This window comes from Podarcis liolepis, assembly GCF_965112155.1.
Source record: "Podarcis liolepis genome assembly, chromosome: 2".
NCBI classification, from domain to species: domain Eukaryota; kingdom Metazoa; phylum Chordata; class Lepidosauria; order Squamata; family Lacertidae; genus Podarcis; species Podarcis liolepis.
The window spans coordinates 77,784,486-77,800,149 of record NC_139555.1 but is presented as its reverse complement, the minus strand read 5'-3'; the positions used below and the strand labels follow the sequence as shown (position 1 = coordinate 77,800,149).

The following is a 15,664-nucleotide window of genomic DNA, read 5'->3' as shown; positions in this document are numbered from 1 at the left end:
CCTAGAGATAAGCCTTAGCTTGACTCAACATGATGTCCAATAGCAGAATCATGATCTGTCTCAAGCAGCTGTGGTTTTCTTCCTGGGTGCCATCATGCATACTTGTTCATGGTAAGTCATAGTTTGACTTAGTGGCCATGTTCACATGCAACACTGTGACCCTTCAACCAAGGAGAGGCATTGTGACCATGTTTAGGCACCTCTGCTTGAAACACCATCTATGCTTCCTGTTCATACACATCACTAGTGAAAGTGGTATGGCAATAAGCAACAAATAGGTATTCAAAAGTTTGCCACTAGTTTGACATTTTGGTTCATCCTAATTAAAGTATTGCATAACTTTGGGGTTTGAACAAATAGCTAGGTGACTTTTCTTGCTGTTTCACTGTTCATGTTGCAGTTTGTAAGTGACATTCCTATGAATAAATACATGTAGCTTTGTAAACTACCATTTTTAGTTCAACACAAAAGTCTAATTCCATCCATCCAAGAGGGCCACACTTGTTGAGAACTGAGATCAATAAGCAAGACAGGAGAATTGCCCTTGAACACTGCAGGCGCACACACATTTGGGCTCATTTGTTTTGAAATGGAAATAGTAAAAAAAAACATAATATGATAACTTAAAATGTGGGAGATGTCTGAATGCTTTCTTTTTCAAAGCATACTTGAATTTTAATAATAGGGTAAGAAGTAAAATGTAAAAACATAACATCACAAAGAAGGTCTCTTTGCTGAAATACAGAGATTCTCTTCAATTCTGTTCTCCATGACTCAGAAGTTTCTACTCTGAACTTTTAATGGTAGGAGTCATGTGTGCCGCAGATGGCTTTTCTAACAATTACCCCTGTAATATGAAGTGTAATTCATGTGCTGAAGTCACCTTGATTACTCATGAGGAAACTATGCAAAAAGTGAGCAGTAGGAGCTGCTGCTACTACTCATGAACATACATCTGAACATGACAAAAGTACAGAGGCTTACAAAGATTTGTGTAGCAATTACTCTTCCCTTTTTGAATTACTTCAGTTGACTTATGGACAACAGAGAGGCAATTATGAAGCAAAGGTTAAGGGGCTGGCCTTTACCAGCCGAGTGTTCTTGCCTTATGGTAACGATCAGCATGGAAGATAGCCACATTTACAACTTGTGTAAAGGCATCATAGTCCTTTTGATACATCAGGAGAAGGACTGTAACCAAAGTAGTATCATTGCCTTGCTGTTCATAGTTTTATACAGTCCTAATGCTAGCAGTGGCAGAGGGGCTCAGAAGGGCCTTCCACCATTCTGATCTGACTGTGTTGCCTAGCATAACGCATGGCCCAGAGATCTGCCCTGGGTGACCAATTGAGACTTTGGCTCTGTTCCTAGGGAAAGAACTAGCAGGGCCATAGATCTGTAGGCTTGGGGCATTGCATTTTGGATAAGTTAAGGTGGCAGGTGACAACCATGGACATGAACCAAGCTTGGCTCCATTCAAAACTGGCACTACTGTCCACCTATGGGGAAGGGAGGATGGTCAGTGCTGCTGCTGTGGCAGAAGAGAGGACAAAATACTCCACAACTGCATTGCGGGGGAGGGGGGGGGAGAGAGTGTATTTTGGGAGGGGGTAGGGGAGTTGGCAGCACCATACCAAGGGCCTCCAGAAGTCTGGCCCTGGTTTTATATAATGCGGATAAATACACACAACATACAAAATAGATGCTTCAGTTGAGGCTTAATAGTTTAATCCTCTACATGTCTGCTCAAGAATAAATCCCCATGGGTTTATTCGTATTTGATGGCTGCCTAAATCTCTCACTGGTATGCCTCTAAATACCAGCTCCTGGGAATCACACATGGGAAGAGTACTGTGGTGCTCATGTCCTGCTTATGGGCTTCCCATGGACACCTGGTTGGCCATTGTGAGAAAAGGATGTTGGACTAGATGAGCCTTTGATCTGATCCAGCAGGACTCTTCAGTAGGACTTTCATTTGTGCTCTGATTTAGTTAGGGTTCTTAATCCTATTTGTTTGCATGCCAGTGGAACTTACACTGGAAGGAGAATAAGAGAGGACATGAAGGTGTCTTAATCCTAAATTCAAAAGCTTGCGGATGACCCATTACTCCGGTAAAAACATGATTTCAACAGACTCAATTCCCCATAAAGTCTTCTAAAGGAGAGAGTTGTAGTTCCTTACGCGACACTGAGTAGGGTGTGTGGTATTGGGGAACCATTGTGTTCTGAGCTCCTTGTTAGAGTATGCATAGACTGGTCATAGATTGAAGTCAAGAATGTCTCTGCTCTGCTGACTTGTGAAGACAGTGCATTCGTTTAACATTTGCTTCAAACTTGTCAGAGCAGTTTTCTTTCTGTCTCTGTCTTCTAGTTAGCCCCAGGAGGAATTCTGACTCAGCTTCCTTATGGGTGCTGTTGCTGCAGTACAGCCTCTACCTATATCCGCCAAAGTGCCTTAGGCTGCAAAATCAGTAATTCACCTCCAATCTTTCACTGCTGCTTTTCTTGGTATTTGCCCCCCTCCTCCCTTGACTTTGGCAAGCTGCATTTTTAAAAGCCATGGGTGGAATTAAAAGGTGCGCTGTTATTACCAGCGTTCCATCTGCACAAGCATATCAGCTTGCCAGATGATATAATCCCCCCCCCCCCATTCTGGGAGTACTCTTGATACACCAACCATATTTCAGGGGGCATAGGGAGGAGCAGGAAAGTCGTGTTTGTTACCTGAATTCTACCCCATGTTACCTGTTTTCAAATTCTGTCATATTTCAGATGCTACACTTTCTCTGAAAGTTTATGGAGTTAGTCCAGCTTTGCTTTGCTTTCCAGCTGGACGCTGCAAATAGGGGTGGCACCAAAAGCTGCAAATAGTGGAGGCACTATGCAACAACATTGGAACGAGAAGAACAAAGAAGGGCAATGTAGGTTTTGAGAAGGTGGGAGCTGTCTTTCATTTCGTGAACTCATAGAATCTGTATGATACTAGGGAAAGGAGAGGGACTGCTCACCCCTATAGCTTTCCCTATGACTGCACAGACAGGCATGTACGAACATCACTGTAAAGGGGAGGTACTCTGTTCAGTGTCTCTTGGCTTTCCAGTGCACTGTAGTTCCAGCAGGTCAGACAAGTTCTGCATGAAAAGACTCATGAATTACTAAACTGTTTTAAATGGAGAGGGTGTGGTATTGAGCAAAAGATAGTAGTGAGCCAGGAAATTGATTCCTCAGGCAATTCTCATCATTTATGTATTTCATTAATTATATTTCCTTACTTTGCCCTTTGCAAAATAGGTGGTGTTGCAGGTGATACTGGTATGCTGGATGAATTTTAACCCATTTTCTAAGTAGGATTCTATTCTTGCATAACAATGTTGGTTCCTTGAGAGGAGTAATCTATCACTACTGTACAAGATAAGTCTTCTATATACAGGTTTTCTTTGGTGAGACTCCTGAGGGGTAAGAATCCATGGTATTCCTGAATTCCTTTCTAGTGCATGGACTATAAATCCAACACACAGTGCTCCTTTCTAATGCTTTTGGTTGCCAGTTGGCTAGGAACTCACCTTCCTGGCCTAAGCTGATCCTGGCAAACTGAGTAGAAGCATTAGCCAGAGTGTTTGAGTTGTATGTAATACAAGTCCTGCACAGAACAGAGCAATTGAAATTAATGGACAGGAATAACTTGGGTCCATTAATTTCACTTGGTCTAGTGTGAGTAGGGCTCACATTGGATATAACTTGTGGAATGCTCTCCTCAGGGAAGTTTGCCTGACGCCTTCATTATACACCTTTAGGCAAAAACATTCCTTTTTAACCAAGCTTTTGGTTGATTTGATTGACATGCTATGCCCTTTTGAAATATATGTGTGTGTTGGGGGGGGGTGTTATTACGGGTGAAGATAGAAATCAGTGTCCAAGCAATGCTGCAATATTTTGTTTTGAATTGCTGACCCTAGCATGGGGAAAGGTTTGGGCTCTGCTTCAGGCATCAAAATGTCTTGGACCAGCACCAATCCCCTGGCTTCATTTTGCAAAAGCAGTGTTTCCTAATGAAGTTGAATGGAGAAAAATGCATGGCTAGAGCAGGCAATCTTGAAATATACCACTGGGTTTGGGAAAAGTGTATTTGCAAAAACCAACAACTAAGACGCATGTAACAAAGCTTACTATATTTAGTAGATGTCAGCATCACTCTTACTATGCTGAATTTTTGAATATTATAGGATAAAGGGTTTTTAGTTTTGCTTGCACTTGCCACTGCAGGCAGAATTACTCTTCTGGGAGGGTTAGCTTATTTTTAAAAGTATTATCTTAATCTTCTTAATCTAAATGTCTGTGAGCAAGATCTAATTCCTTGCTCCCATAATGTGTTTAACAAAACTTCTTAATAAGAGTAGGAAAAAAATTAATGAAAATACACCTAATTACTGTAATAGGCATTGCCTTTCTGCTTCAGGTAACTACAATTTCTTAAATATACGCTTTTATAGGTAATAGTTCAGTTACATATTCTGTTGACATGAAGTGCATTGGCTAAGAGTCAGGATGTCCCTGTTTCAAATGTCACCTTAGCCATAAATCTGTTAACAGCCAAGACTTTATCAGTGTGTGTATCTCTATATCTGTATAACAAAATATGCATTTGCATGTGGACACACACATCAAGGATTCCTGACTCTTAGTCTGCATGCTTAAGTTCCCAAAATGTGACTCTACTTTTTTTTAGTCTCAGTGAGCTTTTGTATGTGTTTAAAAAAGATATTTTTTTCTATTTAAAAAAGAGAACAATACAAATCTGAATATTCAAATATATTAGGACACAGAGAAGACTCATCTAGAAGGGGTTATAGATGAACTTTTAAAATAAAAATATGAAGGTACAGAGTCTGAGGCCTGTGCCTGAAGGTGCCAGTGAAGCTTTTGCAGGTGTCATGATACCTGTGGGTGCTAGGGCTCGGCAATATCAGCTTTTCAGCATGGGTGATATATCTCCAGCCAAACATCGCAATATAGTGATACATCATGATGTTAAAAAGCAGAGGGAGGAACAAGCAGCATCTGCCCCGGCCCTGTGAGATGGCAGGCTGAAACCACTGCCGCTTCCACCACCGCCACCACCCAGTGCAGAGAGGGAGGAAGCTGGAGAAGATAACACACAGCCCTCTGTGATATACTGCTGGGTGAAGGCGCCATCACACTCTGGTCCTCAAACCGGTCCTGGGTGATGTATCAATATCTTGCCCAGGACTAGTGGGTGCTGGGTTGGTGACCCCTGCTTTTGGATCAGACAGGATAGACATACTACCTGGCTTTCATGTCTTCATAAAGGTAAAAGGACCCCTGACCATTGGTTCCAGTCGTGGCCGACTCTGGGTTGCGGTGCTCATCTCGCTTTATTGACCGAGGGAGCCGGCATACAACTTCCAGGTCATGTGGTCAGCATGACTAAGCCGCTTCTGGAGAACCAGAGCAGCGCACGGAAACGCCGTTTATCTTCCCGCTGGAGCAGTACCTATTTATCTACTTGCACTTTGATGTGCTTTCGAACTGCTAGGTTGGCAGGAGCTGGGACCGAACAACGGGAGCTCACCCTGTCGTGGGGATTCGAACCGCCGACTTTCTGATCGGCAAGTCCTAGGCTCTGTGGTTTAACCCACAGCGCCACCCGCGTCCCTCTTCATGTCTTCATAGGTTGTGATATTACTGGTTTTGCTTGTCAAGGGAATCTCTCTTGTTGCCTTCCAAGCTTAGATTGGGTGCAGCACTATTGGATGCCAGTTTTCTGGACAACGTGGTGGCCAGTTTGAATGCTTCCACTGCAGTACATGTGGGCATGGCAACATGTGGATGTCCTACCCAATACTGCATCACAACTTTCCCCATGGAAAATCACCTGTCGGAGGCTGACTGCAGCTGGGACTTGTCAGAGGCTTGATGCTACTGAAGCCTGTTTCCACAGATCCTCACAGATGTTGTAGGGTTGTGCATTCCCTCCACAGAGGGAAAAGCCATGACCTAATCCTGTTCCACACATTCCCCACAAAGCCCACACATCTAACAGAGTGCTCCTGGACAAAGACTAGTTCTCGAAAACCAAGGAAGCAATTGCAGTTTTTTCCAGTATCCTGTAGGGGACAGTGTTGTATTAAATATATATCTGGAAATTGATGTCTGTATGTGTCCTAGAATTCCCATAACAATTCCTTTGTTACAGTGGGGAGAGGGGCGGCTGAAGAGTTTTCTGGAACCTCAAAGACTTGTGGCATAATTTCCTTATGGACTAGGCGCCACTTTATGTATCTGATAATGTGTAATGTTCAGATGGCAGTTACATAGTGGTTACAGAGAGAGAGAGAGGGAGAGAGATTGTAAACAAAGGACCCAAAAGGCCATAAAATGCAAGAGATAGTAGTAGGTCTGTAGTATTACTAATCTGAGCTGAAATGTATGCAAGATAAGAACAGAGTAGCCCATTCACAGCAGCAGTTACTGCTAATTATCTTTTTAGCTATGCTGGCCTTGTGTTATGCCTGTAGTGGAAAAGAAACCCACATTCTTTTAAGTCTGATTTGAATGGAACGTACGTGTGTGTGTGTGTGTGTGTGTGTGAGAGAGAGAGAGAGAGAGAGAGAGAGAAAGAGAAAGAGAAAGAGAAAGAGAGATACATATATACATGCATACATAGCCATTAGTATTCATCTCCCCCCCATGTGTCACACACAGTTGTCCAATGGTAATTTTTTTTTTACACAAAAGAATGCAAGTCTACTGAATCTAACATATCATAGCTTTTAAGATGCCATGAGGCTTTTTTGTGTTTGCTGTTGAAAATATTTATAGTATAATGGTACCTCAGGTTAAGTACTTAACCTGAAACCGTTCTTAACCTGAAGCACCACTTTAGCTAATGGAGCCTCCTGCTGCCGCTGTGCCGCCGGAGCACGATTTCTGTTCTTATCCTGAAGCAAAGTACTTAACCCAAGGTACTATTTCTGGGTTAGCGGAGTCTGTAACCTGAAGCGTATGTAACCTGAAGCATATGTAACCTGAGGTACCACTGTACAGTGGTACCTCTGGTTACATAATTCATTCCAGAGGTCCGTCCTTAACCTGAAACTGTTCTTAACCTGAAGCACCACTAATGGGGCCTCCCGCTGCTGCCAAGCCGCTGCCGCGCAATTTCTGTTCTCATCCTGAAGCAAAGTTCTTAACCTGAGGTACTATTTCTGGGTTAGCGGAGTCTGTAACCTGAAGCGTCTGTAACCTGAGGTATCACTGTATTTCTAAATGCTAGAGTAGTGCAAAGCAACAACCAACATCCTGAAATGAAAGACTTGGTGGTTTCTGGCTAACGTGAATAAGTATTATCAATAAATGTAGATTATGAAAGATGCTAGTATTTGTCTTTCTCATGTCCAGAACGCATTGCACAATGACACATGCTTAGTGCTGATTGTATTTCAGTCTGTGCTTCATGCATACTGGTTACATTCTTACTGAATTATTTTATAAGGCCTGTGGGAATCATTTCTTTGGAATAACAGACAAAGCACATTTTTTAAATGTTAAAGGTGCTTTTTAGAGGGAATTTACAACTTCTTTGCAATAACATTTATTAGCGTGTGTATGGGGATGAGTACTTTGGGTACACTGGATTTCATATAGTGGGGCTTAAGGCTAGGTAGTGAGGGAAACATTTTTCCTGCTGCTTGCAGCCTTGCCTCTGCCCATGCCCCCCCCCTGCAATATATCACTGACAATTGCTGCCCAAAGTAGGGGGAGAGATTTCCATTTATGGTCCCTAGCAACCTTATGCCAAATTTGCTCCAGAACGTTGACAGAGGCGTGGTTGGATGAGGTGAATCGTACTGAGAGAATTAGCAGCATCTTGGTGTGTGACATCAATTACCTGGATAAGGCTGTTGGTCTATGTGTCAATCACTGTGATTCAATATCTCACTGCCCTGTCTCAGATAAATAGATGTACAGCTCTCCCCACCACACAGCCTATTCTGGAAGCTCATAGCCTGTTACACTGAGCTATGCCTCCAAGGTGAGAAACTGCCAGTGCACAGTTTTTGTGAATGTATCTCTTGCCTGTGAGACTAGACATTGCCCGCTTGCAGTGTCCCTGCATCTAGTTCTGCTTCTGAATGTCTGGGTGGTGGCAGTGGCCAGGAATGTGCCCCCTAGCCCCCCCCCCCCCCAAGATTATTATGTCACCTATGCCCTTTCACTGAATAATTGTGTCCTGTTTCTATCCCATTTGCCTTAGTAATAGCCATACTGGTTCATGCTGTATGGTGCTGCTGTTCAAGAGTGTTCAGAAATGCAGCTGCTAGACTAGTCACTGACCCTTGGAATACATCAAGGGTTTGTCCAGTGGTAGCTCTGCACTAGTGGAAATTGCTTCTGCTTGTAACCTCCCTCAGTTTGCAGTGGGTAGTGTGGATTAGTGAAAATCAGGCACCATGTTTGTGCAAAGCAACCACTGGATCCAGTCTATAATTCTCCTCCTTAGGTGGCAGGCTGACACAAAGAGAATAACCAGAGTGAGCAATACATTCAGGTGGCTGAGTGGAATCCTTAAAAGGTGCAGTGCTTCAGACCATTTAGGAGTTGACAGTGTCAACACAGCACTTTGAATTGGGCTCAGAAGCAGCCTGGAGGACAACCACGATTATACTTACAATGATTATTCTTTTTTTGGTAGTAATGCTCCCTCCTGTGAAAAGGCTCTTGCATGTTGCTTCACTTTGGATACACTTTGAAAATGGTGCCTTTGTTGTTTAGTTGTTTAGTCGTGTCCGACTCTTCGTGACCCCATGGACCAGAGCATGCCAGGCACTCCTGTCTTCCACTGCCTCCCGCAGTTTGGTCAGACTCATGCTGGTAGCTTTGAGAACACTATCCAACCATCTCGTCCTCTGTCGTCCCCTTCTCCTTGTGCCCTCCATCTTTCCCAACATCAGGGTCTTTTCCAGGGACTCTTCTCTTCTCATGAGGTGCCTATCCCCCCCCCCAAACAGCATTTGTATTGTTGCTTTAGTTTTAATCTGCTTCTGCTGATCTTGTTGTTTGCTACCTTGTGGGTCCTTTGAAGTGCAGAAGGGTAAAGTATGTGCACATTGCAATGCCTTGCTTGCTTTGTGGAGTGGGGAGCCACAGTTCTAATCTTGCTGTCTCTTCCCCCTCCCTATTGGAATGTATGGTAGGCTTTGCCCTTGTGGGGGCCATATTTAAATCTGTCAAGGATTTAAGTGGTTGTGTGCCAGCATCCAGCTTGCCATGCTGTCACTAGACCTGCTTTCACAGTGTGCATTCTTCCTTGTCCAATTGGCTCTCTTCCCTCTCGCTTGCAAATTGCTTTTTCCTCTTGTGCAGACACCAATTACAGCATTGTCTGTGTGGAATGCCTGATACCACAGCAAGCCTTGAGCCTTTCTCTGGGGTGGGCGTAGCTTTTGCTTTTGGGACAAATGTCCTATATACTGTCCTACGGACAGGGCTGGTTGCTGTGTCTGGAACAGAACACGCCTTTCTTTTCTCACCCATAGGATTGTTCCTGGCAAAATGCTTGTCTGAGTGCTGTGGCGTTCTTTGTTTTTGTCGTCAGGGGATTAACTGAGGACCCTAATGAAGCTTGTGGCGACAGGTGTCAGTTTGCTGTTCCTCGAGTCATTGGAGCATGGAGGCATCATAAGAAGGGGAGATACTGAGGGGTGGGGTGGGGGTGTTGATTTCATTCATGTTATTATCATGGTGTGTCTGACATTGCTGGTCTTTGGTGCCTTCCCAACCTGGGTACTGTAGAGATGTGTTCCGCACTTGGTGTGATGATTCTTGGGTCCCAGTTGCCAGGCATGTTGTAGAAGTAGCCATCAGTGTTGCTGCAATTGTTTGTTTCTACTAATAGTGTTTTGCTTTCTGCTTAATTGCTGAGAGTGCAGAGGATTCATTGATGCTGGTGGGGCACTGGTGTAGTCCCAAAGTAAATGAAAACTTATTAGGAGACCAAATGAAAACAGGCTATTATCAATGTCCACAAAGAAATAGCATGAGTGCATAAAAAAAAGGTTATTTGAAAACTAGGAAGTAAGCAGTAGTCTGCAAGTTTCATTTTTTTTAGATGATTTCTTTTTTGATACCTTAATTGCAGTCTTGTATTTTAAGGAGTGCAGAACTGAGTTTGTTCACCAGAAGCATTTCCCCTTTGAAATATTTTTATCTTAAATCCTCATATTGCCATATTTAAAAAAAAAAAGCTTTGAGAATTTTAAAAACTACTGGGGGAAGGGGATTCTTGGCATACTTTCTGGTAGGAAGCAAAAAAATCCATGTGCTGGTCCTATTCCTCTAAATTTCTGCACACCTCCTTTGGAAGACTATAAATATTGGTTGATTCTGGTTTAAGACTTTTAAATCTAGGATCAAAGCATTACAATGAATTTTAGTTTGCACTCCTAGACACAGTACTGCCTCCAATAGCATGTCCTTTAAGAAAGTTTCAAGGCCAGAAGATCCCATTTATCTAGAAACTTGTTTTATTGCTGAATTGTTTCATGCAATTAGAAAGCATCCCTTGATATCCAGACTAAATTTGTCTTGTTTCAACTTTAACACTACTACTTGTTTTTCATTCAAGGACTCTGATAACTGGCTGTTTCTACCCCTTCCACTGCTTTTTAGCAGCCTTTTGAAAAACACCTTAATCTCTTTTCTAAGTCTCTGGTTCTCAAATAATGGCATGGTTTGCACCACTACCCTAAAATCTGCTACATAGCACATCCAGAACTATGCAGTGCCCTCGATGTAGCTGGAGCAATGCTGCCAGGTTCTTGCAGTGAATTTCCGTCTCCAGTGCAAGCAGACGTGGTCAGAGACCACATTTAGAAACTGGGAACTGAGCAAGGAAGTAAACAGCAATGCCCCTTTTCCTAAGCCAATCAAAGGGGGCACACAAAATGTGGGCCAGGGAAGCACTCTCCCAGAATAGACTTCCTGCATCCTTTCTGGCTGGTGTCCTGTGACTGGAGCTTTCCATGCTATCTGCAACGTGAAAAATAGACCATATTTAGACAATCTTCTTTATAAAATAAACATCACAATGTGGCATCAAGCTCTGATGAAGGAGAATCCAGCACCTTCTGCGGCATTCTGTTCCACTGGTGAACACTCGTATTCCCCCTCACTCCCACCCCAGGAAGCTCTTCCCATTGTTTGGTTGAAACATTGTGTTTTAAGAAGTTTACACTTGGGAGAGGCATTTAAACTGCTTTGGATTACAGTGACATTCTCTTTGAACGTGTATCAAATGAAGAAATTTGACTTGTAAAATGTAGGCGTAAGCGTGATAAGTGGCAGCCTCAGTAGAAGCTTGGTATTTAATTCTCTTTTCCAAAGTGATCCTTCAAAATGTCCCATTAAATCCTGGCAAATATGCTTAGGATTGCAACCTTCAGCTCCTTAAAATAATTTTAAATTGTACTTGACGAAGAAATACATAGGATACTGTTGTCAAAGTATTGGATATCTTACTGCCTGGCTCCACCCTGCCCTCCAACCCCAATTTTAGTTTTAAGGCATTGATCTGCTATGGAGGAAGTTTTAAGGCATTGATCTGCTATGGAGGAAGCAAGCAAGATAGAATTTTATTGGCTCAGGATTTATATAATGACTGGTTATGGATGATGCACTTGCATCTGTATAAACAACTAGGAAAGTTTAGGTTCAAGGTTTGGAGTGTAGGAAAACAAACCACATCCTGAAATAAGAGCAGTGGAGAGAGAAATCCCTTTTGTTTCTTTCAAGGCGGAGAACGATCAAATAGTAAAACCCTTAGATACTAAAATATACCCTTTGTAACTAAAAAAAAATTTTTTTTTACAAGTTTCTATGACTCTTGATGTGTTTCTGGCTCAAGTGCAGGTGGCAGCTTATCTAATGGTAACAAAGACATAACATTTTTTTAAAAAAACAGTGTGTTTTCATAGTTGAAGGGAGATTAATTTGGAGTTGCAAAAAGCTTATAAGCACAACTAAACTGAAACAGTGAGAAAATTAAAAGAGGCGTTTGGCTTCTGCTCCAGCCATTTCAAAACTCCTTTGGGGGGGGGGAGTTGCGTGTGTATCTAGCTAGCGCTCTAAACAAGAGCTGCTGCTTATTTCTTTTTCAATTGTGCAGCGGCAACTCTGCTTCCAGTAAGGGCAGAATCTGACATGGCCACTTCTGTGCAGTCTTCAGCTCCTCCTCCTTCCCTGTCTTGCCTTCAAACACTCAATACATTTAGAGACTGATCTTGTGCAGAAAATATCCCTGACATTTGAAGAGCTCCAGGGATTCACTGAGCATGCTCAGTCATCTCCGTCTGCTAGAAAGAGGAAGCTAGTTTACATAGGAGTCATACCAAGCATAGCCTGCATGTCAGTGCAGTTAACTTGCAGCGGGCTGTGAGGAGAATTAGCATGTCTTTGTCCTAGGAAGTCTTTGCCATTCCAGTTTCCCCCTCCCCCGCCCGAAATTTGGCGTCAGATCTGTAAGCAATTTTTAATTGCAATTGGACACAATACATTTCAAACTCTGTCTTCGTTTCTGAAGCCTTTGAGGGGGATTTCCCCACCTTTGCCTTCCCTTTTTTTTTAAAAAAAAAAAAACTCGGTTGTGTGTTTTTTTAAATATACTTTGTTTTGATTAGTCGGAGGCTGGGCCTTGAGCTTGTGGAACTCGGGAAAGAGCCAGGAGCTACTCGCAACAGCATTTCCCCCGTGTTTTTGTCGCTGATTTTTTTGGGGGGTGTTCAGGGCGGAAGCAAGCAAGCTGGTCTTCTTTGCTAGCCCACTCAATGCTATTTATGAAGATGGACCTGTTGAACTACCAGTACTTGGACAAGATGAACAACAATATTGGCATTCTCCGCCAATATGAAGGTAACTTAAGATTCCCGCCGCGCTCCGGCGTTATGTCTTTGTAAGTTTGTGCTGATCTCTTTTGCTTGCTTGATTTGGGCAGTGGCCTGCCTTTTCTGCGTGGAAATGCTGATTTCTATCTCTCTCTTTCTCCCCGCCCCCCCCCATTTTAAAGCCAGCCGTTTTGTGTTTTGTCCGGGAGACATTGATCACTTGGAAGTAGTTTGCTTGACGGAACTATTGTTTAACGCCTGTCTCGCCGTTTTGAAAGCTTTCCTGTGTGCAGATGTCCACCCCCCACTCGAAAATAAATGTTGTTTGTGCGCTCTTTTCCTTCCACACGGGAGTGTAAGGGGGTAGTAGCGTGACAATGACTGGATGGCAAGTTGGCATGTTGTGTACGTGTGTTTTCTCTCTCTCTCTCTCTCTCTCTCTCTCTCTCTCTCTCTCTCTCGGGTCGCCTACTGTCTTTAGGGCACAATGGGAGAGTTTTTACTACTCTGCTCCGGGGATGGAAGGGTGCCTGTAGTACAGAATACAGAGTGCCCCTTTGTTTGACTTCTCATTTCCTGTACAGCTCTGAGAAAGCTCTGACACACAGAGGGCTGCCTCCCCTTCCCTTCCCCTCCACAATCCCACATCTCCTCCCTCAAGAACCACCTCAAGCAAGCCTGCCTGTAGCAGAAAGAAATGCACACAGCCGCTAGGAAACACAACTCCATGGCCGTCATCTTCTGGGTGGATTCTCTCTCTCCCCCCCCCCCCGCTCCCCACCCTCATGTTTGCTCGTTTCCTGACAGAGAATTGTTTGTTACCAAGTTTTGCAGTAATGTCCCGTCGCCCCACCGTATGGATCCTGACCACAGGAGTGGTAGAATTTCGCTGCTTTTTTTAACTAGCTGAGTTTTTAACCTACGTGCAGTTTGAACAGGCTGTAATGGCTTAGTTTTTAAGCGAGGAAAGAAAGGCACCACTGAGCTAATTGTACTTGGCAGGAGGGCTGTTTTTCTGTTGCCACACACACAAACATTGCACAAATCGCTTCCCCCCCAATACTCCTTCCAGATTTTCAGTTGGAAAAATTTCCATGCTTGTTAAAGAGAGTGGCTTTTATTACGCTGGCCAGTAAATGATACCTAAATGCAAACCTGTTAAGTTTGGGGATTGGGAGGGGGGGGGGGTAAACAAACAAGGCCTTGTCAGTCTGTTCATGTTGGAAGCAGGTCAGCTGAAACTGAGTTACTGAGGAGGGTAATGATTACTACAAGGGGTCTGCTACCTCATGATTTTAAATGTGAAAATATTAAATTTCAATGTTTATTATACATTTGGAAGAAGAGATCAGTGTGATGGCTCAGTCCCTTATCTTCAGTGTTTTCAGAGCTCCCTTACCTTCTCACATGTTTCTGAACTTCCTCCAGACTTTTTTTGCTGGTAGTAGTTGAACTGTTTTAAAGAGGCCCTTTGTTGACATGAGTCTAATATGCTGTTATGTTTAATATTTGCTGCTTTCCTCTTTTTCATTATTTTTAATGCTAAAGTTAAAATGTGTATGGACAAAATAAAATGGAGAACAAAACCTGGAAAGATTTTATAACTGGGCATTCATATTCTTGTGTTTTAAAATTTATGAACATGATCTCATGTCAAATGTATGGTGAATATTTAAAAATCTTCCATGTAACTACCATAATCTTGCTATTGTAGATCGGTATAAGCAGTGATGATTGTCTTGGGCACAATCTAGGCACTTTTAAATCTCACTGATTTTAGTAAATGTGTGAGTAACTATGTCCTTTTGGGGTGAAGGGGATTATTGGTTTGGACTGAGTGTATTCAATTATAACTAGCTCATTTTTGCTTACAGAGCATCATTGGAGATAAATTTTGTTGGAGATACAGTTTGTGTTGTTATCTCCATTTTGGATTTTTTAGAATTCTAACAGAACTTAAACATTCCTTGAGGAAAGCACTTTGCAGCTGCAAGTTTTACATGACAATAGAATTGGGGAAATTCCTGAAGCAAATGTGTTAACTTTGGTGATGTTCTTATGGATATTTGCATGCAAACAACCCCCCCCCCATGCTATGTAATGCCTTTGCTGTCCTTTTTGAGAGGTTAGTGAAGTGTAAACAAAGAGTAGAATTTTCTCTGAGGAGGAATATAAACCCTCTCTCTTGAATTATTGTTACTATCAAAACATAAACTTTTCAGAATAGGGCCTTCTCTGCATCTTTCTAGGATGGTTCCTTCTCCAAGAGAGGATTGCTGTATCTAGAAAGGGGAGCGATGGAGATTTCAGAATATCACCACATGGCTTCACTGAACATGGTCTTCCTTTCAGGAAATAAATTTCTGTACATAAAGTACATGAAAGTGTTATGGAAGTGAATCATATCCATCTGCATAACCCACTTATATGACCATGATCTATAAAATTAGAAGGGGCTTTCCAAATCTCTGTTTTTTTATGCCACAAATGTGCATTTGTTCATTTGAAGTGGTCTCTCCTGAGGTAGTACTTCCTTGTAAGGGATATTGCAGTTCCCCAGCACTTAAGGAAGAATAGATTGTCGGGGAAATGTGATTCTGTTCCCACCCATCCTCTTCATCTACCATTAAATTGGTAACGTTATTGTTGTTTAGTTGTGTACAACTCTTCGTGACCCCATGGACCAGAGCATGCCAGGCACTTCTGTCTAATAATGATTGCCAAATGGAAGGTAGTTGTGCACCACTGGATAGTGGTTAAGAGGT

At 42.7% G+C, this 15,664-nt stretch overlaps 1 protein-coding gene across 2 annotated transcripts in view; it reads left to right on the top strand.

Moving 5' to 3' along the window:
- Positions 1-15,664, top strand: part of VGLL4 (vestigial like family member 4) — a 98,916-nt gene that overhangs the window by 20,917 nt on the left and 62,335 nt on the right. The window contains exon 1 of one of the 2 annotated variants that reach the window (XM_083489047.1): positions 12,297-12,927. The exons of the other annotated variant lie outside the window; for it this stretch is intronic. Coding sequence (XP_083345173.1) covers positions 12,843-12,927 — 85 coding nt within the window. The 5' untranslated portion in view covers positions 12,297-12,842. Of the gene's footprint in view, positions 1-12,296; positions 12,928-15,664 lie in introns of those variants that run through there. 2 annotated transcript variants of the gene reach the window in all.